The sequence below is a fragment of the Falco punctatus genome (genome assembly GCF_963210335.1).
Source record: "Falco punctatus genome assembly, chromosome: Z".
NCBI lineage: Eukaryota > Metazoa > Chordata > Aves > Falconiformes > Falconidae > Falco > Falco punctatus.
This window is the reverse complement of record NC_137586.1, coordinates 45,669,251-45,690,887: the sequence shown is the minus strand read 5'-3', so window position 1 is coordinate 45,690,887 and position 21,637 is coordinate 45,669,251. Positions and strand designations below refer to the sequence as shown.

Below are 21,637 nucleotides of genomic sequence, written 5' to 3'. Positions count from 1 at the left end.
TCCTGCCACCCTCTCGGTTCGTCCATCGCCGAGGATGGAGCCGTGTGTTACCCTGTGTGCTGAAGTGAGGCGCGGCCTGGCCACCCGAAGCAGACGTCTGGGCGCTTCCCCGGCCCTCGGGAGCGGGGCGAGGGCTGCCCTGCGGCCAAGCGCCGGCCCGGCGGGGGCGGCCCCCAGCGCGGTCAGTGCCCGGGGGCGGAGGGGCTGCGGCCCGCTGCCTCTGGCGGGTTCAGCTCCCCGCTCCCGCCGGGCGGGCGTCAGGGACGCCGAATGCCCACCGTGGGCTGCACAGCGAAGCCCGCTGGCGGCAGGGGCTGCCTGCGCGAACCGCGGCCGTGCCGGCTCCCGCGGGCGGCGGGTGGCTCCTCACCCCGCGCGCCCCCCCTGCCGGCCGCTGCCGGAGTCGCCCCGCGGCGGCTGCTGGGGGGCGGGGCGGGCGGCAGAGCCCCCTGCCGGGCAGGCGAGGCGCGGCTGCGGGACGCCGCGGGCAGCTCCCCCACGTCTGAGCTGCGCGCAGCAGCCCGCCCCGCCAGGGGGCGCCCCGCGGCCGCCGCCGGCCCCCGCCGCTCGGGCTGAGGCGGGCCGGGCCGGGCCGGGCCGGGCCGGGCCGGGTCGGAGGGGCGGTGGCCCGGCCGTCGCAGGCTGGGTCCTGCTCGCCGCCGCCACTCATCGCCGTCATGAGCGCCCGGCCGGCCGTGGGGGAGGTGGCGGGCGGCGCCGCGCCCCCGGCGCTGCCCAGGGTGCTCTCAGCCCTCTTCTATGGGACGTGCTCCTTCCTCATCGTGCTGGTCAACAAGGCCCTGCTCAGCGCCTACAGGTGAGGGCCGGCGGCGCGGGTCGGGCCGCAGGCCGCGGCAGGGCGGGCGGTGGGGCCTGTCCCGGCTGCGGGGCGGCCCGGCGGCGGCACCGCTCTCCTCCCGGCCAGAGCAGGTCGCGCCTCGCTCCCGAAACGGAGCGGCCCCGCACCGGCCCGCAGCGCCTCGCACCGCGCCGCCCGTCGGGGCAGCGTTTTCCTCCCCGTCAGCATAACCCCGGGCTGGGCGTGCGGCTCGGGACCCGGGGCCGTCGGCTGGCGCACGGGCACCGGCGCTGCGGTGCCGGGGCTGTCGGGGGATGTGCCGAGGCGCGGGTCGATTTCTCCAGTGTCGGAGCCTGCGTGAGCCCGGTATGTACCGCTGCCGCGACACCCGCCCGCCGGCACAGTCCCTGGCAGGCGCATTTCTGAAGCAGGCCGGCCTTGCCCTCCAACGCCCTTCGCTTCTCCCAGCGCCGAGGCAGGCGTTTTGCTGGTTGCACCGGATCGATCAGACCCTTCGACAAGGCAACATTTCCCCTAAGTGTTTGTGCCAGGCAATCTTGTTACCTTCCTGCCAATGCCTTTCTTTTCTGAGGCTGCCAAAAATGAAAAGCAAACCTCATAAAACCTCTTAGTCCTAAAAACACTGAAGAGCAACGTCTTTGACTTGATGGGGCGTCCCAGAGGAAACTGTTATCATATAGCTTTGGTGTCACGATTAATATTCTTTACGTAAAAGCTTTGCTCTGGTTATGCTCATTATCTTATATGGTCATATATTGTCATATATATGATATGAGATATAATGTATATATCATGAGGTTATATAGCTCATTATGAACTAGAAACAGAAAAGGGAAAAAAAAACAAAAGGAAAAAAGTTAAAAAGCAGAACTTGCTCTTATTTTCTAACATTCAGTGCTATTTGAATACATAGCGGCTGTATATAACATCCTCCAGAAAGGACAGATGAGGCAAGTTGAGATTTTGTTTTATAGTGTTTTTTATTGTACAATCTGCAGCTCCAAGTCCCTGGTGTACATCTAGCACATCCGTGAAAGATAATCAAGGATAGCATGGCCATCAGTAAGCCTAAATTTTGTATAAAGAGCTTACAGCATCACTGGAACGTTAAGGGCTCAGCAAGTAAAAAACGTCTGGTGAAATCTGTGTCACATAGATGAGTGAAGTCTCCATACTTATATGATGTAGCTGTAAAAACAAAGCAAAACACTAGGTGTCATGTCATAAATGGAAATCCTGGGGTTTTTCGCTCTTTCCCCACCCCCAAATATCTCTGTTTCCTGCAATCTCTGTTGCTACCGGCAGATCCTAACCCTTTCTCTGTGTTACAACTCCAGTGTCCTTATGGCCACCCTGCTGCAGTTCAGTGTTTCTTTCTTTCGCTAATACTATGTTGCCATCCCAGTGGTGCTCATTTGAGATGTACCTTTCTCAGCACACCGAGTAGCAGTGTGGTAGTTCCTGGTTGCTTGTGTGATAAAGAGCCACAAACTCAAGGAGCCTTAATAATGTAAAATTACAAAGCTTGTTGAAAATGTGGACTCTCCTGATAGGCATTTGTTAGTGCAGGTGTGCACAGACAGTAAAATGGGGTTTATTTAGTTCCCTGGGTGCAGGTTTGTTTGTGGCAATCCCTGACAGTGCAGTCCAGCAAAATGCTGGGTGACTCCGGGGAGGCAGTAGGTGCTTTCATGTTCAGGGACCTCCTTGACATGTTAAGCCTTTTGGGCAGAGAGGCTGCAGACACTGCTGGTTATGGCACGAAGCAATCATCCATCATAAACAGCTTGAGTTTCAATATGCTTACAGAGAATCAGCAGTTACTGCCGCACCTTTATTTGTTTTAACTTGTTGTGGAGTGGGGGGAAAAAGTGGAGACACTCAGGCTCTTCAGGTGTCCTGCTAAAGCTTCTGCTTTCTTAACATTCAAGTATCCATGCTTTTAGTTAAAGGTAACTGAAGGGGTATGGTAGGAATTTGGCTGTTTTAGCAGAAAATAGACATTTCTACAACATTTACCTAGGTACTTTCTTTTCACAAAAACATTGCGTGTTTGGGCTGTGGAGATAAGCTTCCAAGCTAGGACAAGTGCAAGAGGTTTAACTTACTATATACCATCTCAGGAGATATAGTCTATATGTGAGGCCACTCAAAGAATTATGCGTTGTTTGAGTTCTCCAGGTGTGTTACCTTCACTCACAAATATCCCCAAAACAAGTAGCAATTTAGAATTGATCAACAGCATATATGCTATATTATTTGGATGCAGCTTGTGTTTTGCTGCAGAAATAAAGTATTAGGACTCCAATAAGCATAGCTGTTCTCTTCTGAAAGACAGGCCAATCATCCACATGTCCAGTTGTTGAATTTGGTGCTAAATTTAAAACTTTTTTTCCCTTTTCCCTTTCCTCAGTATTAAATGTCTGTTTATGCTTTTCAGCTTCCCATCACCCATGTTTCTAGGAATTGGACAGGTATGTTCACAAGTAAAGCATACTAAATGTACTCATTATTTTTAAGTGAAACTAATGTTAGCATGGAGATAGGGGTGCAAATCTCTGTTATACTGCACTGATTGTCTTCTTAGATACACTGTAGGGAAAAATAATCTGCTTTAGTGAGATTGAGGAAGTTTTGGCTCAAGTCAAAACTATTTCCTGTGAAAAGTCACATAAAGGATTGGAAATGTTGTTTATTTCTCTTACAGAGTTCAGCGATTATGAGACCTGGCCTTCCAAACTAGCAAGATTTGTTCTGGCAATAGATCCTGTGAGAGTCCTTGAGCATTTGTTGGTTATATGCAGAAATACTGCCCTTATTTGCAGACAAACTGTGTATTTCTTCCTAAATCTGTCCCCCCTTTCCCAGCAGTTTTCCAGTAGGACTACCACACCATTTTGGTTCTTTTTTGCCTTATTTTCCTGTGGGCAATTTGAAGTACTACAGCAGGAATATGGTTTTTTTTGTTGTTAGTAGGCATCATAGTGAAACCAAAGTTCAAATGTTTGTGTACATGGTCCATAAAGAACATGTGAATGCAGGGGGATGGCTGGGAAAGATGGAGCCTTGAAACAAGTGCTGCTTAGGCAAATATATTTAAAAGGGAGGATTTACTTTTGCCAGCCTTACAAACTAAGGGGTAGTGAGGAAGATGTGAAAAGAGGGTACTGCAAGTCTGACATCACTGCTGTTTGGTGCTGAAGAGAGTAAAATGTCTTGTAAAGCCTTTGCTTGTGTGAGAAGAGGAGAGATGGTTTCACACATCCATAATGCGCAGGGAACCATGTATGTTTCAGAGGAAGCCAAAGGCTAGAAAGCGTGGCAATAGTTTATGTTAAGGGCAGTGATATGGCTTTGGTTTTTTGCAGAACCTAAGACTCAATGGTATTTTCATATTTTGTTGACTGATCCTTCCAGGATTTTCCCGAACACTTTATAAAGCACATATAGTATGGTATAATGCTTTAATCTGCAGAACATGACTCCGCCCCATCCCCTAGATAGTCAATTATTGTATTTTTGAATAAGGAAAATTTCAGCATTTTTTCTCCTTCTTGTAGCCAGCATTAACTCCTACGATGTGTGATTGTGCAGGTAGTGTCATTCATTCTGTCCATATCTTTATTATTTCTTCTTCAATGTTGTCAACACTGGGGCTGATCAAGGCACAACCACCATTTCACATTACCAAAAAAGCTATAGGAGTCATTCTGCAGACTAAACAACGCTGTGAGTGAAAATAACCTGGTTATTCTGGAATGGTTTCCTGTTTTATTTTCTCAGCTCCTTTTCAGCATGTATTATTTTGCAGGGTGCCACTAATTTTCTCAAGCTAGTAAAGCATATGTCTATATTGTACTTTTAAATAAACAGCTGGCAAAATGGATAAGAATAAAGTTATTATAGTTTGTTAGTTGCGTGCTGTGTTCTTTGAAAGAAATACATAATACCTAGCATTTGTCAAATACATATAAAGTTTTTGTTTTTGAAGCAGTTCTTTCATTCATACATTACAATTTTGCTCTTACATGACTTCTTGTTTTTTGTTTTTGTTTAGATGGCAGCCACTATACTTATCTTGTATGTGTCAAAATTAAATAAGATTGTTCACTTCCCCGATTTTGACAAAAGTATACCTGTGAAGGTAAGAATTACATAGGTCCTGATATTACTAAGAAAATGTTACCTCTTATAGTGGCATTCTTTCTTCTGGAGATGAGATATAAAAGAAGAACAGAAAAAAGTTTGTGTTTGTTTGTTGACTGTGATTATTTGTGTCTTTGTTTCATATAATACTGGATTTGATCATTTAAATTTTACTACAATATTCTGGCCTTTTGTTTGCAGAGAAATCTGGTGCCATTCTGTTACGCAGTACAGGGGAAAGGTGCTGCACCTTCATACAGCTGGATGAACTCTTTCAGATTCCTGAAGTGTTTTTCTGAATTTATACAGCTCCCTGTGGGATCAGTGGGAGAGCTGTGTTTTAAGAATTTTGATCACAGCGTGAAGGGGGAAGGGCTGCTTGAAAATTTGAATGGGATGTGATAAAACAATAGAAGAAGAATATGTGATAGACCAAAAACCTGAGCAACAGTTGACTCCAAATGTAAGATTTATGTGCCACAGGAGGGGCTAAAATAATGCCCACTGAAAATACTGTGGGTGGGGGCTAGCTGCACGTACAGGCCTTAAGTATGTCTGGTCTAAGGAGACAGGACAGAGAAGATATGGGAGGATCTTTTTTTATCTGAGATTGGGAACTAGAATGTGAAATGGCTACATCAGTGACCCTTGTAAATTTTTGCATCCATGTGCAATGTTGCTGGAGCTTTACTTTGATGCATAAGCTTGTGTATTTATGTCTTGTTGCAGGGTATTGGTCAGTGTTTTTCCAGAGATACAGAGAGTGTTAGCTTTGCTGCAGGGCTCAGATATCGTAGCTGTTCAGGCCAGCATCTTCACTGCAGCATCTTGTCTTACTGTCAGTATGAGGTTTACTATGAATGTCTCCAGCCATTGGTGAATGCTGTTTATTTTTAATGCATGTTGAAATCATTGGCATTTCTGTATGTAAAAAAATCTCTTAAGAATATCTATAGCATTGATCATGAAATGGAAAAATCCTAATCTATTCCAAAATATGAAAGAAGGCTTCCCAGTGGTAGTTTTGAGAGTTCCACATGTAAACAACTTGTTGAGATCTGGCAAAGCTTTTTCCCTCTGCCTCCCCCAGGCCCACTATGCTCTGTTTCTGCTGTGGCCTTCACTGTAACTTTGGTACAAAGGCATAAAAAAAATACAGCACCCGTTTTCCTTCTCATCATAATATCTATCCTTTGGAAGACTTTCCTGGATATGCTGGGAGCAGTCAGCACTGCAGCATCCAGCACTTGCGTATTGCTTGTAGTGCTGGATTTGACTAGTCCCAGTGAATCAGCTGGATTGCTCATTGTTGATTTCTTTATGTTTTAAAGCACCCTTTGACCAGCTTCTTATGCTTTTGACAACTTTTGCTTTCATTGACACTAAGTTTATCATTGCTTTTCACTTCTGGACTGGTTTATGTTTAGTGCTTTCAGCTAGAGTTCTGAAGTAGCAAAGTGCATATTTTAGTGACGAAGCTTTGGAGTTCTTGACCCTTTTAAAGTAAATGTGTCGCTGATCTTTGATGTTGTGCTGAATGTTGTATTTTTGGCTTTACAATTGACTAATTTCAGAAGAAAGACAATATAATGTTAGCTCTTTTTTCACCCTGTGAATGAAATAAAGTTTTCTAAATGAAAATCTGTGGAAGAGATAGTGCATTACAAAATTTTTGCGAACTTACGTAGACAGGCTGAATATTATTAACTTATACTTCTGTTTACTTTATAGTCCTGTTTACTGCTACTGTTACTTTCACTTAAAAGTTAACTAGTTAACTTTAATTACATTTTACTGCATTTTTTCCTCTCTCTCTGCTGTAAAAGGAATGCAGAATTTTTAACACAGGTAAAATGCAGTCCACTTCTCTGTATGCTTTTCCAGTGCACCATGCTTTAAGAGGACATAGCCTCCAACGAAGAGTGACTCCTGAAGCATGTGTAGGCACTACAGCAGCTATTACACATTAGGATAGAAGATCTGTTTTGTCTTTCTGCCATTTCAGCTCTCCTGAAGTGATGGTGAATGGGACTAGATGTACACACCACCTCTGTCTCCATTGATTACTTTGATTGGTTTCAATCTTCTGCAGCTTTTCTGTGGTGGAGGTTTAACAGCTTTGAGCTGCAGATGAATATTTTATAGGGATGACTTGTACCTTTTCTGAAGGCTCTGAAGTTCTGTTGTTTTTATTTTGTATTGTGTTAGGGCCCTTGTGTTTCTGTGCAAGTCAGTTTCATTATGGTAGAAGCTGGAAAAGGTAAAGTTTCATTTACACGTAAATACTTTCCTTTCTAGTATCTTGCATAGAGTAATTTGTCAGGCAGATCTGAAACAGTGTCTCTTCGAGGCATACTCTAATGTATTGGAGTACCTAGAGAAGCACAGCATACTTAACAGTTTATTCATTCTTTTATTCCACCTGTTCTCTTGCTTATTCAGCTACTGTTATTAATACTACTTTTATAGCTAATATCCAAATGTTAGAATGGGTATTAGTCTGAGGATTGTAGTCATTGAAATAAAACTAATTGACATTTACTCTAAATGGAGCCTGAGTCTCCTTAGAGGTAGATTTCAAGCCTTTAATGAAGTAGTGAAAGTGTGGTTGTGAATGCTCACATGAATGAGAGCTGCAGATCAGTTTGCGGCCCAGTTACATTTTTTTCCTTAAAAAAACCTTCTTTCTTCCTGAAAGTACATCTGATATTACAGTTCTCAAATTCTATCAAGTGTTTCAACAGTGTTTCAAAGTATAATAATCTGAGTTGTGCTTTTAATTTTATCACAGTTGTTTCCTCTGCCTCTGATTTATGTTGGAAACCACATAAGTGGATTATCAAGTACCAGCAAACTCAGGTATAGTAAATGGAATTTATAAGTAGACTGTTTGGATTTTACCCTTTTACTTTGTGGGGGTAAAAAATAAACACTGAAGAAGAGCATTGCATAGGGGATTAAATGTGTCTGTCTGTCTCTCTAGGCCCCTGACACTGTTACAAAATACTTACCCAAACATTTGATCTGTTTACAAGCTGTCTGCTTCTTTTAAGGTAGGCTTAGCCAGGCCTGTACTGACAGAAACTGTGTGATAATGAAGGTGCTTTCACTTTCCCCTCACACCCAAGCATCCAGCTTGTCCTAGGTAGCCTAACCAGAGAGTCTGAAAGCTGTAAGACATTTTTGAAGGAGGAAGAGCAAGGGAAAAATTTGTACCATGATGTCAGTGCACGTTATTTTAGGTATCACCAAGAGGTGGAAAAAACTACGGTGTAGTGGGGTAGTGACAGTGGCCTAGCCCTGCTGAGCACCAAAAGCAGGTTGTGGGGAGACTGCTGAAGGGCTTGCTAGCTTCCATATGCCTGTAAGCATAGATCCATGACAGTTGCTTCCATGCTAGTGCTAAAAAGGTGTAAGTTACATAGAGGACCTGCTGTAACGGATTGAATGACCAGATTTTCTGTGGAAGAGGAGTGCAGAAGCTTGATGGCTGCACCAGGTCTGCAGAATACAGCACACCCATTGCATTGGTTTCTTGTATGTTATTACAGGCTCCTGAGGATTTGGTAGTAATCTAAATCAAAATGGAGAATTTTTCAGGTTTTCAGCATTTTGAGACAGATGCTGGGAGAGGAAATGTATTACATTAAATGCATTTACATTTATTTTTGTTTATAGAATTAATTTTCTCTGACTAACAGCATTAGATGCCTGATTCTGCAGCTCTTTGTTATATGCATTCAGAAGTTGCCGCACTGCAGTGACTGCTCAGGCAGACATAAGGACTTTGGCAGTACTGTCCTTAGTAGCACTTCAGCCATTGTGAATATGGACATAGTTTCAATCCTGTGAAAGTCTAAATCATGGATTTTTCTTTCCCATTTCCCTAACTGTAATTTTAACATAAAAAGTTTAATAGGTTATTTTAAACGTAAGCGCACCATCTCCTCCTGCTATGGCTGACATATACATGTCTCATCTAGGTTTACTATTAATAAATTTTTTTTATAACAGAAAAGTAAGAATGACCGCAGTGTTTCTACCATTAATGTTTTGTTAGATTGTGTTTTGTTACATTTTGTGACATTTGTTTCATTACGGAATTTTCCACTTTGTTTGGGTTGTGTCTGAGGTGTAGATGGTCCTATGCGTAACTTCAGAGTGTTTGTTTTAAAGTGATTAAACTCTTACAGGATTTATATAATTTATTAATGCAGTTGCTAATACTTATCTGAAACAGATGATTCACATGTTCATGCTGTCAGATTTACAAAGTGTGAGATGCAGGTGTTTTCTCAAATTAATTAAAAGTGTTTCCAACTGCATTAATTTTTGTAGACCAACAATATGTTGTTCAAAAGTAGCTGTTTCTTTGTAGTTGAAGCTGATCCCACCTTTCAAATTTCTTGTACTTGCTCTGATTTTTTCTTGTGGATTTATTCTACTTTTTTTAAAGTACAGCTTGTTTATTAAGCATGTTTGCTTTGCTTTGTGTTTTATTTTTGTTATATGTTTTTGGAGACAGGTTTATTGCATGTCCTCTAAGTTTACAATAGAAATAATTTTTACTTACTCTGCCCATGAATTCTACAGTAAGAATTATTTCATAGGGGCTATGCTAGGTAGAAAACAGCTTTTATATTCCATTTCACTGATGCAGAGGGACCTTTTAGAAAGTAGCCAGTTGCATTGTTGCACAAACTGGCAAATCTTGTTATTTTTCAATGATTTGGTTATCTAACCTGCCTCTAGTGTCAGATTGACATTTTATTTTATATGCCAAGTGGCTGGGAATTTGTTTGGGTTGCTTGTTGCTGGACTAATGGTTTCATCATCTGGTCAGAAAATTAGATAAGAATTAGAACATAAAAACGCTGTTAATCTGATGCAATGTTTGGATTTATTTTTTTTTTTTGACAGTTTGCCGATGTTTACAGTGCTCAGGAAGTTTACCATTCCACTTACTTTACTGCTGGAAATCATCATACTTGGGTGATCCTTTTTTTGTGTTTTTTTTTTTTATTTAAGATACCTTTATTTTAGATCGTATCAAATGGATTACTTGTGGCATCTCGTCAGAATATTGAATGAGTGATTTTTACTGACAAGTAGAGAAAAGCAAAGAAAGTGGGTTTATGCAACTTTTTTTGAAGACATAGATGCACGTATTTTAGTGAGTACAGGAAAAAATTTTCAGCTTGTTTTCATTTACAGAGCTCATTCTCTTAACTGTTGCACAAGAATCAGGTAAGCAGAGCACAGTTCAGGCACTTCCAGCAGTTATGGTTTGTGTCTTGTCTTGAAGGCCCCTAAGCTACAGAGTCCTTCAGACAGATCCTTATGTCACAAAACAGTGATGATAGTACATCAGTCTGCTTATGTAGAGTAGCTTTCTGGCCCAAGTCTAAAAACATACCAGTTTAATGAAGCAAAACACCTAATCACATGCTGTTAGATAAGAAACTCCTTAATTATAGGTACCACCATAATTTTTAATGAGAAGTTAAGAATTGCACTAGTTTCAGTTAAACTGACTTGGAAGAACAGGAATATAAATGTATCATACTTTGTCACCACCATAGTCCTATCTGAATGGCTTGTGCTTGGTTAAGGTGAGGTCACAAGGGGAAAAGCAGTCTGCTGAAGCTGAACCTAGGCAACACTGAGTGACTGCCAGGGGAAAAGCTTTTCAAAAAACCCCCAAGTAGACTGTCATCTCCTTTTGGCTGAAGCAGCAGTTGATCTATGTGATTCATATTTGGAGATGCTCTGGGATTCTTTTCCAGTTGTAGGTTCACACAGGGAAAGGAGAACTTGCTGTCTTCTCCTGTTGGCCTGAGGACTCCTACAAGTGAGGAAAATGTGAGTCAGTGAGGCTGTTATCAGTTCTCAGCTGGACGACAGTAATGTGGTGTTGTAAGTGCAAGCAGCATCTTCAGCTAAGGGAAGCTGAAGAGCAGAATGCTGTATTCTTACAGACTGCTGCAGTATTTCCTCAGGGCTGACGATGAAAGGACTCCAGAGAGTCTATGCTGGCTTACCTCAGGATTTGAAAAGCAGTCAAAGTTTGGGCTATTACTGTAGGAAGTCCATATGATCAAAGCCTAATATATCTAAAGACTGCATACAGCTTTGTTGTTGGGACAGTGGTCCACAGCTGTGCTTCTTTGACACACAGGATTTCTCCAAGAGCATTGTACTTTTTTTTTTTTTTTTTTTTTTCCCCTAATGGATCGTTTCTTACAGGCCAGCTTAGAGCTGGGGCCTAGCCTGAGAGAATGAGTAGGGGAATGTCTGTAAGGCACATTGCGGTATGGTGCAAAAAGAAGTACTTAAGACATTTATAAATAATGTAATACAGTTATAAGAAGCAGAATAGTTTTACAGTACCCTTTTCCCTGCTCTATGGCAGTGCTGATGTGGATGTAGTAAAGAATTATCATAAGCTTCCATGCTTTCCCCTTCAAGTACAAGGTTTTAGTTCGACTGCAAAATAAGTGTCTATTTAAAAAATAGCTCAGATAGTGCAGATAGTGTGCTGTACAGCATCTTACCCAAGAAAAGTGAGATGAAAAATTGCATGAGAGATGTGTAGTGATTTTCCTTTATTGGATTACTGGAAGACACTGAAATATGTAAATTATGAATAGCAATACACAGTAAATTACAGTTTGTTCCAGTGCTATTACTTTAAGCCTTTAATCTTCACTTTCAGAATTATCTAGTAGTAGAATGCTCACAATGCTTTTTCAATCTCTGTTCTCCAGGCCAAAGTCTGACAGCGTGGCATACGATCAATCACATTGCTTCTGTAAGATTATCAAGACTGTGCCCTCCTGTTAAATGTTCTGTGATTACTAATTACTTTGGAACTTTTCAGGCAAACAGCCATTTAATCTCCTCTTCAAATAATGAATATGTGAACTGTCTAATTTTTGCCTACAGGAAACGATACCCACTGAGTATTATAGTCAGCGTATTTGCCATCATTCTCGGGGCTTTCATAGCAGCTGGGTAAGGTTTTTGTTTGTTACATGTTGAAGTCATGTTAGGAGAGGAGGGAAAACAGGAGGATTTTTTCCTTGTTAAGTGCCAAGTAAACCTAAGTTGAGATCAGTTACTCTGGATTAAGTTGATTTGGAAAATCTGTCTAGTGACATCATGGGGAGGTGCAGGAATACAAAGGCAAAAATTTAACTCCAGCTGGAAGTATGGGTGCTTCTTTTTTTCGCTCTAGGTTTTCCACGTTTGCAGGATCATAAATGAAGCAAGTTAAAACTGTGTGAGGAATGCTGCTTTTATTTCATAGTGTCAGTGTATTTTAATAATCTTATAAAAACACATTCTTGGTCTGGATAGAAAGAGTGATGTTTTGGTTGTCAAATATTGTTTTGAGTTAGGCAGTGTCTATTTTTTCATCACTTTGTACAAGTTCAAAAGGGAGAAGGGAGATTAAGCTCACAAAGCACTTGTATGCTAGTCTCCTCTCTTTTCTTTCTGTTTGAATATTCCTTTATTTAAGTGGAAATGTAATGTTATTTTTTGTTTCTTGGCTTTGTTAGGTAAAAAGGTAAATAATTTCCATGTGATGTGACTTGGATAGAGCCATGTCCTATTAAATGAATTACCCTATATCCATGAGGTATGTCAAAACATACCTCTAGTCAAAACAGAAAGGATGACAGTATGTCTGGTCTGACTGTAAAGAACAAGTAGTCAGATTTTATTCCCTAGTTACTTTTTCTGTTAAAAGAAATAGATTAGTATACTCAGTAATAATTGGACAGGTTGTCAGGATTGAGACAGATGGAATCTTTCTCAGAACAAAAACTGAACATTTCCTTCCACTTCCTTACTGAGTACTGGGAACACTCCAATGACTCATTTGTGATGGTCCTGTGACTGCAGAAATGTGAAGTACTTTGACTTACAAAGAAGGTTTAAAGCAAAACCTGTGACTTGCTGGAGTTCTCACGATTTGCATTTCCTCATCTGTCTATGATATTTCTCTACGTAAACAAGGTAATGCAATGCATTTTATGCTTTTTGCTTATTTGCAATATAATAATTCTTCCCCAGGTCTGATCTGTCTTTTAATCTGGAGGGCTACACCTTTGTATTGCTAAATGATATCTTCACAGCGGCAAATGGAGTTTACACAAAGCAGAAAATTGATCCAAAGGTAATTGTGGGATGATGAGGTTGAATTTAGCTTTATGATGATATGGTTAACAGCAGGTTCTTATTATGTGACTTTATGAACATACAGTTATGAACTAATAAATTCTTTCATTTGCTTTCTATTTTTGTGGATATGTGCATCCTTAATACAAAACAGCCTGGGAAAAACTTACTAGTATCTCAGGCCAAGCATAGATAAGCAGTGTATTTTATTTTCTCCCAGGTCTTTTAAACAGAGTTTGTAGTGGCTTTAAAACATTGCTTTTGCCTAATAAAATAAAATAAATCCAGACCAAAAGCAAATTGTTTACCTGTACACTTGATACATATATCTAAGAAAGATGAGTTTTTGAATAGAAACACGGTTAAAGTGAGGTTTATGTAAAATAAACTTGTGGGTGTGAGCAGAGACCAGTCCAGTTTGAGTCAGTAACCACAACTAGTGATATGCAAGTCTACACCAAACCCCAGTATGCCAAAGAATTAGGAAGTACCTTGATACATTACACTTTATGTAAACATTGACCAGACTGTTCTTCAAATACAGTGTCATGAAAATGTACCAAGCCATAGCAAAGAGCAGTCCTGGAGATGCTAGATAGAGGTTTTGTCGCTAACTTTTGTGGTACAGTCTGTACAGAGGAAATATATATCTTTGGAGTCACATGAAATGCATTATAAGCAGCACTTAACAGCTCCACAGTTTTCTGCAAAATACCGTGTTTCATTTTAAAGCAAGAGATAAGCTGGAGAGATTTGCTAAGTAGTGTGGCTGAATCTAGAGGAAGGGAAGGCTGTTTTTTCATTCCCCTAATCTTCTGCCTTTGTGTCAAGCAAGTTAACCAACAAGATATACGGCATCCCTCAAGCTGCTTGAAGTTACATCAGTTACCAGTAATTATAGATGCTCCATTTAGGAGTTAGACTCCATTAACTTTCCTGTTACACTGACCCCAGGGAGCCACTCTGCGCTGTGCTTTTGTGGATGATTTGCCGTAGATGGAATGGGTAATCCCTTGGTCTAGCAGAGTCATATGTGCAGTCTAAAACAAAGCAGTCTGGACCAGTGCCTTGGGAAGTTTCTGACTAGCTGCTGTTGTGTAGAAACTGTCCAAGGTATAGCAGAGTAGTAATAGTCTGCTGAGCTTACAGACAAAGTGACTGAAGTGGAAACTCAGCTCAGTACTAAACACTGAATCCAGTGACAGCAAGCTTGTATTTTAAATTGAAACGTATTATGTTTTGTCTGCTCATTGACAACAATGTCAGAAGGATTGCCGGTGTAATATTTAGTATCTTGCTTACAAATGGCTTGTAGTTCCAAGCACTGTGTTTTACTTTTTACAGGAGTTGGGAAAATACGGTGTCCTTTTCTATAATGCTTGCTTCATGGTGGTTCCAACAGTTATTATTAGCTTTTCTACTGGAGACTTTCAGCAGGTAAGCAGCAATATTGAGTATCTCAGACTGATAATGTTATTTTATTCATGTTGGTTTGTTTTTTGAAGAGGTAATTCTACACCCATGTTAGTGACTAGTATTTGAAACTCGTGACCTGGACTTGCCCTTCACAGGTAAGAACTTCTAATGATTCACTCTAAGGAGAAGCTGAATTTGTGTGATAGCCTTTATATGAACCTTTGTTTAAGAACTGATGTATGACTGGGAGCTCTCAGCCAGAGCAATTGGTTGGGAATCCAGCTGCACTGTGTGATTTGCCACATGCTCTAAAACGAGATTGCAAATACCAAACCCAGACAATTTCCAGTCTTTCTCTCATTCTGATGCACAGAACAGATTCCTGTTTAGTCTCAGTCTAGCTTAGTAACTTACGTTTTACATTCTTACAGAACGACAGCATGACTCCATAGCTAATCATAACTCGGTATAATACCATAGGCAGTGTGTCCTGGTGCGTAAAGTATAAGACCAGGAGATATGTGTTTTTCAGGCTCTATCATAGACTAGCTGAGTTGCCCTTTTCTTACCAGTAAAGTGAGTCTAGACACTCATATTCCTTTTTAGAAACGTTTTGAGTTTTGCCACTGAAAATTGTTACAGAGCTTGGGGGTGTCATAAATCATTCCAGTGTCCTCTGTTGTATGTTACTGTGCCCTGAACTCACGTGATTTTGTCATTGTGTTCTTAGAAGTCTGCTTTAAGTGGAAAAATTGTCATTCCCTGAAAATGATGGATTTACATCTGCTTTGAATATGAATTCGCTTCTTGTAACATCAGTTCAGCATGACCTGGTGCCAGTTCAGAAAAATGCAGCTGACGCCCTTCTTGACAGACATAGTGGGGGCCAAGTTTGTATGTCTGTAAGGTTTCAACTGCTTTCCCAGCAGGCAGGGCTGGAGGCATTTTGGGAGGTCTGAACAGGGAAGTTTACCTTATTGCTAGGTTTATTCCGTGGGAAAAATAGTGTGTTGTGTACACGTGTTGATTTGGCACAAACAATTTAATGCTTAATTACCTGGTGAGTATAAATAAATACCAGAGAAAAGCACAGTGCCTGTTGTGCATATGAATTGGCTTGGTCACTTGATATTGAAAGTCCCATTAAATGGCATGGATAACTAGCATCAATGTGATGCCCAGAGATTAAATCACAGAAAAAAGCGAGTAAATGGAAAAATACTGATGAAAAGCAACAAATCATTATAGGTAACACCTGTATTTAGTAGATTTTCAGGCCATAGAAGTTGGCTTGCTTTTACCCTAGCAGTGCTTTTTGCCTTGATCTAGACAATGCACAGCATGTATCTTTTGCCAGTCAAAATATCAGTACCATGTCTATGTGATAGGAAGATGGCTTCTGCTCCTCTTGCTAGTTCTGGTATGTAGCTACCATGTCTCTGGTATGTAGCTGCCATGTCTTGTAGTGACTGCAGTTTGTGAGTGTCCCAGTTCACTTCTCCTTCACCAGCTGGCTGGCTGGGAGGACAGGAAAGTGCAATGCAGTGGAAGAGAAAGGAAGCCCCAGAATGTCTCTCTGTAATACTTTGCGGTTTGTTGTTGAACACCAACACTATTCTAGCAGGGAAGAGCTGCCCGAGGTCCCTCTAATATATTACCTCAGGTGGTGGAGGCTTAGTTAGCCACAGCTCAGCATGAAACTAACAGCCTTTATCCTGTTTCTCACAGATGTGTTCAGCTTTTGCTGTGTTTTATGCTAATACAGGTGACTTTAAACTAACCAGATTAATATGAGGCATATCCTGGAGTTACTAGAGATGGAGAAGAATCTGTGACAGGTTTCTTAGTGACTGTTGTGTGGCACTGTGTGTTTGCTGCTCATCAGTAAGGAGCAGACTTCAAAGTGATGTTTTAGCTTTTTCATTGACTGTCATTGGTGAGAGACCTTAGTAATGCTTATTTAATCTACTTTTGAGCTCAAAAATGCAGGCTTGGACCTGGAAAGCAGTTCGTGAATGAATCTATAGTATGAAATAGATTTCAAGGAGATTATTTGCTTTTTCTCTCTGTCTCATATCAATACTATTTATTATATAATATTAATCACAGTATTGGTATCTGTATCAGTAAATATAAACCCAAAAATTCTCTGTATTTTATTTATAGTCATTGCTTGCAGTGTGTAGTTTTATATCTGCACTGCTATGCTATACATATTACAAGAATGTGTTTAGTTATCATCTGTGCTGTCATCCTGTTGTCTCTGAAGTTAAATGCATCAAACTGTTTCCAGTCATAGTATAATGTTTCATAATTATAGCATGAATCAAATGTATAGTGTGATTTTGCACATTTTCATATTAATTACATTTTATGTGTGTGTACAGTTGATTATATAGCACGTGATTCTGGCCTTTTTTTTTTTTTAATAGGTGACACATTTCCAGCACTGGACAAATTTTTTATTTGTCTTTCAATTTATTCTTTCCTGCTTGTTGGGGTAAGGACACATGACAATCATGTAAGACATTTTAATGACAGTGTTTCAAATTGCAAATCACAGATATAAGACACACTAATAAGTTATGTTAAAAATAAAAGACAATTTATTGTTCCCCCAAGCTTCTGTCTTGTCTGTTAATTATTTCTAATAGTGTAAATAACTGTTTCAGTACTGTCTGTGTTGTTGATCTCACAGTACGGTGGTCAACATGACATTTATCTTTTTGCTTTCTGTACTGAGTATCTCTGCTGGCTGGCTGTTCTGACTACCTAACTTCTTTGCAGTTAATAGAATGTAAGCCCTTCAGTACAGGAACTGTTTCAGTGAGTTTGTTCTTTAGAGTACCTGGAAAAGTATGGAAGACTCAGAAGTAATGAATTAATGCTTTGTTCCTGTTGAAATTGCAGAGTCAAAGGAAGAATGGAAAAATTAGCTGGATCTTGTTCTGCTCTTTTACACATCACAAAATAAGGGGTGAAAGTAACTTCAAATACTGACATGTAAGAATCACAGAGAATAGGGATGACTCTGCTAGAGCTCAAGCAGCACATTTTAACATGTATTTTGAGTACTCTGTATCTGCACGTCATTAACCTAAAATACAGATCACAGAATCTTTTTTTTTTAGGGTTTAGAACAGGTGGGATCAAAGATGCCAGCAAAATACTGATCCAGAAAATGTTGAACATTTCAAAGCATTGCTAAACTTCTGAGCTCCCTGAGAGGAAGTTATATAATTTTCTCCTTTATTTAGGTTTCTCTTGATGTATTCTACTGTCCTATGCAGTCATTACAATTCTGCACTCACAACGACAGTGGTTGGTGCCATCAAGGTGAGTTATGGAGGCAGAAGAGGAAGATGAGAATACTCAAGTAGACAGGGAAAAGCACTGACTCTGCAGTGACCCTGATTATGCTTTGAGCTGGAAACTCAAAATGAGGGCTAATACTGGGACACTGCTTGTGCCAAACAAGGTCACACCACAAAGTGATGTGTGGTTTGTTCTCTTCCATTGAAGCTCAGGTGTAAGTTAGAAAGTAATGTGAGTATTGAGGGTTGGGGTTTTTTCCTACAAGAGCAACTTGAACCACTTTGATTAAAAGATGTATGTTTAACCACATTGCATCAGGTACTGTCACCTGCTTCTGTTCTTTACTAGTTTACTGTAAGTTAGTCAAGGTGGGCTGGTGTAAATCCATTGCAAACTGAAACAGACTAACCTACTTTCACTCTGGGCTGAACTCATGTCTTTGCAAATACATAGGGCATTCATAGATACAGAGTAATGCCTAAGCTGTCTTAAAGAGTGTATTGCTCTATGGTCAGCTGCTTCAGCCTCTGTGACAACTTTTATTCTAGCTGAATGGACTATTTCATTTTGGTTTTTGTAAATTCTGGTCTGTTTGTTCAACACCAAAATATGCATGTCTTAAAAACTGAACTTGGTGTCCTTACAGTCTGTTTTCTCTAACCCAGTTTAATTTAAAATCAGTACAACTTCCTTTGTCTTGATGAGGCCAGCATGTCTGAGTTGGGAATATCACTGACTGCCCAAGTAACTTTGTAAGCCAGTTTGGAGAGAAGCATGGAGCTGTAAGCTGTAAGAAGAGTTGTAGTAAAAGATAAAACTTGTGCAGTTGTGGGCCAAAGAACTATCAGAATCCAAACTAGCTTAGGCACAGGAATAACAATCCTCAAGATGCTCACTTGCATGGGTGACTAAGGAAAACAATACCTCTAGCACAGCAAAATCTGCAAAAGGAAGATGGTACTTGTCTTCCTACAGTTTTTTTTTTTGAAAGCTGACAAGATTAGCGTAGTAGTTTTCATTCTGTGGCCCTGAAAGCATTCTTCTAGATTTTATATGTCTGCATCAAACCATTAAGATAGAGCAAAACTATTTCTATTTTCTAAGCAGTAATAGTCTTTGAGACATTTCAAACAGCTTTAAAGTTGAGAAGCACTTTATGATGCAGTAGTTACCAGTAGAAACTGGTAGAAATGATGTCATTGTTCAGGCTAGCTGCTAAAACATTTGAAACCATCAACTGCTGGTAAAATGATCACAGAGTTCTATAGCTTTCCTTCTGTCTATAGGGGACAATTTTCCCAAAACTTGATGGGGGCAGGGTGAGAGTTAGAATCTTTAAACTGTGCCTGCCTTGAACTTGAGCCAAGTGCTTTCAGTGCATGTTTAGCTGGCAAAGTAAAGAGGTAACCCTTTTAAAGCAATAAAAAAAAGCTTTTATTGTAACTTTAAAGCATACTTTCTTAGGCTTGAGAACCCAAAACCTGCTTTAAAGAAATGGGATTTGAAAGGAGCCTTCCAAAGATTAAAAGGAAGTACATTTTCAGAAGGTGGCCATAGCTTCATTTTGCGTAATATCAAATAGCTGATTTTCTTTATTTTCTTTTTAATCCTCAGAAAGTCACTCTCAGTGCTTTGCATGCATTTAGATAACATACTGATTTTGTTATTTTATGTGACTGTTACATTACGCATAAGGTTGACATCCCATTAAACTAATTTAAATGCCAATTTAGAGTAGCCAACAAGAGAGTAGCTATTTCCCTAGAAAAGTAAATTAATTTATATAATTCATATTCTTGGAGATGAAAACTGAGTTCAATAAATGCATGGCTTTTGTTTCCTTTTCAGAATATATCCGTTGCTTACATTGGAATGTTGATTGGTGGAGATTACATATTCTCCGTGTTAAACTTTATAGGACTAAATATTTGGTGAGTGGAACTTCAATAGCCTCTATTTGTTAAACTTGTTAAAAAAGTTCTCCATGAGATACAGTTTTGTTTTGTTTATTTTGGCCCGTTTGGGTGATGCAGTTTTGAAACTTACTGGCCTGAGGAGGCACTGCCTCAGGATGTAAAGTTCATTACAATTAGTTATATCTTTTCATGTCTGTTTTCAAATATTTAATCTTACTGTGGTAGGATCTTAACTATGGAAACATGCCTGTAGTTTTACTATGTGGGATTGAGTTCATTCTTTTTTTATAAGCAGCAGTTTGGAGCTGTGAGGCTTCCAAGTAAAAGCCAAGTGGTGTGGGAAGTGAGAACACTGAATGAGTTGTGCCTATTGAATATGAGTTATAGCTTGTGAGTTGTTACTTTTTGTGCTTGGGTGAACTGTTACATCTGTTTGTATGAATCTGTTGGAGCAACTGGTAATTTATCTTTGTCTGCTCAGGGCTAGTTTCTCAGAAAGCGTGCATGGCTCTGAGGCACTCCTAGTTTATGCTGTCTGGTATTCTGTAAACTTTTGGAAGGGAAGGTACATACCTATAAAAAGGTGTATACAGCATCAGGTATCTCTGACACCTCTGCTTATTCTCTTTTCTTCAGTATGGCAGGAGGACTGAGATACTCGTTTTTAACCTTAAGAGGAAACAGCAAGCCTATGCAACCTGGGGATGAAGAGAATGCACTTCCTGAGGCAAAGAGTTAACCAAAATGCCTGCCTTGAAGGAGACTGAAGATATAAGTTTAGCATCACTGAGGACTTAAATAAGTATATGCTGGAAAATATTTGGAACAAGAAGAAAAATCTACCTCAATTGCCACAGATATGCACACAGTTCATTGGTTCAGAAATATTCTTGCACACCATGTTTTTTACATGTGGACAAGTTTAATTTTAGCTTTTTTTTACACCACAAGCTGATTTATAGGAAGGAATGCCATGAACAAATCTCAAATTGTAAAATTCTTCATTTACCTGTACTTTGGTGCTATTTGTACTTAACAAGATCTGTGAGTTCTGTTTCAGTGTCTGCTGGTACTCTCTGAGGCAAAACTCCCTGTAAAGATCATGAGGCTTGATTCACCATTGCCTTATGCCATGTGCAATCTTTGATACCAGTGAAAAGATGGAAGATGCTAGTGATTCAGAATGATTTCACATATGCATTTGCTCTTGTATAAATGATGTAGAATGTATGGGGCAAAGAGGAGATGTACCCTCAGATTGTTCCCAGTGTAAGTGTTGACTAAAGAATTCAGGATATCACCTAGTCTGTTCAGAGTACATTGCATAGACGTTCTCTCTCCCTTTTTTCCTCATCCTAAATAACATCATGGTGTTCTGCTTGTGTATGAGCCAGTACCAAACAGGTGATTAGGAGAGATAACAAAGGTAAATCTATTTTTGTTTAGGTACATTCATCTTTTTATATCACAGTCCTCTGATGTTTTGTCTGTAACTGTCTTGATGCTGCAGAGAAGTGATGCTACTATGTACGAACTACAAAAGGGGAAACTGATGTATGAAAGAGTAACTTCTGTTTAAATGAGGAGAAAGGCTCAGTGTCATGTTGTCTTACATATGTAGTGAAAGCTTATCTGGTACTAGTTTATGCTTAAAATTCAGATCAAGGAATCAACAAATTCAGTGGGTTGCTACACTGGGCAAGGCTGGTCCAGTGGTTAAAAAAAAAAGCCTAGAATTTGGTGGTCTGGGTTATCATCTGGGACAATAATGGCACTGCTCTGTATCTTTATTTCTTTGTCTGAAAATATAGTTGATAATGCTTACCTGTGTCTCTGAGGA

The 21,637-nt window shown here is 40.3% G+C and overlaps 1 protein-coding gene across 1 annotated transcript; it reads left to right on the top strand.

Moving 5' to 3' along the window:
* Positions 1–543: 543 nt before the first annotated feature.
* SLC35D2 (solute carrier family 35 member D2) lies at positions 544–21,621 on the top strand. Its single transcript, XM_080373247.1, is given in 13 exon segments — positions 544–817; positions 3,261–3,294; positions 4,878–4,964; positions 7,758–7,825; positions 9,887–9,958; positions 11,912–11,980; positions 13,046–13,148; positions 14,495–14,587; positions 16,999–17,066; positions 17,824–17,902; positions 19,730–19,812; positions 20,434–20,518; positions 20,520–21,621. Coding segments are annotated over 13 exon segments (1,026 nt in total). The 5' UTR covers positions 544–677; the 3' UTR covers positions 20,565–21,621.
* Positions 21,622–21,637: the final 16 nt, after the last annotated feature.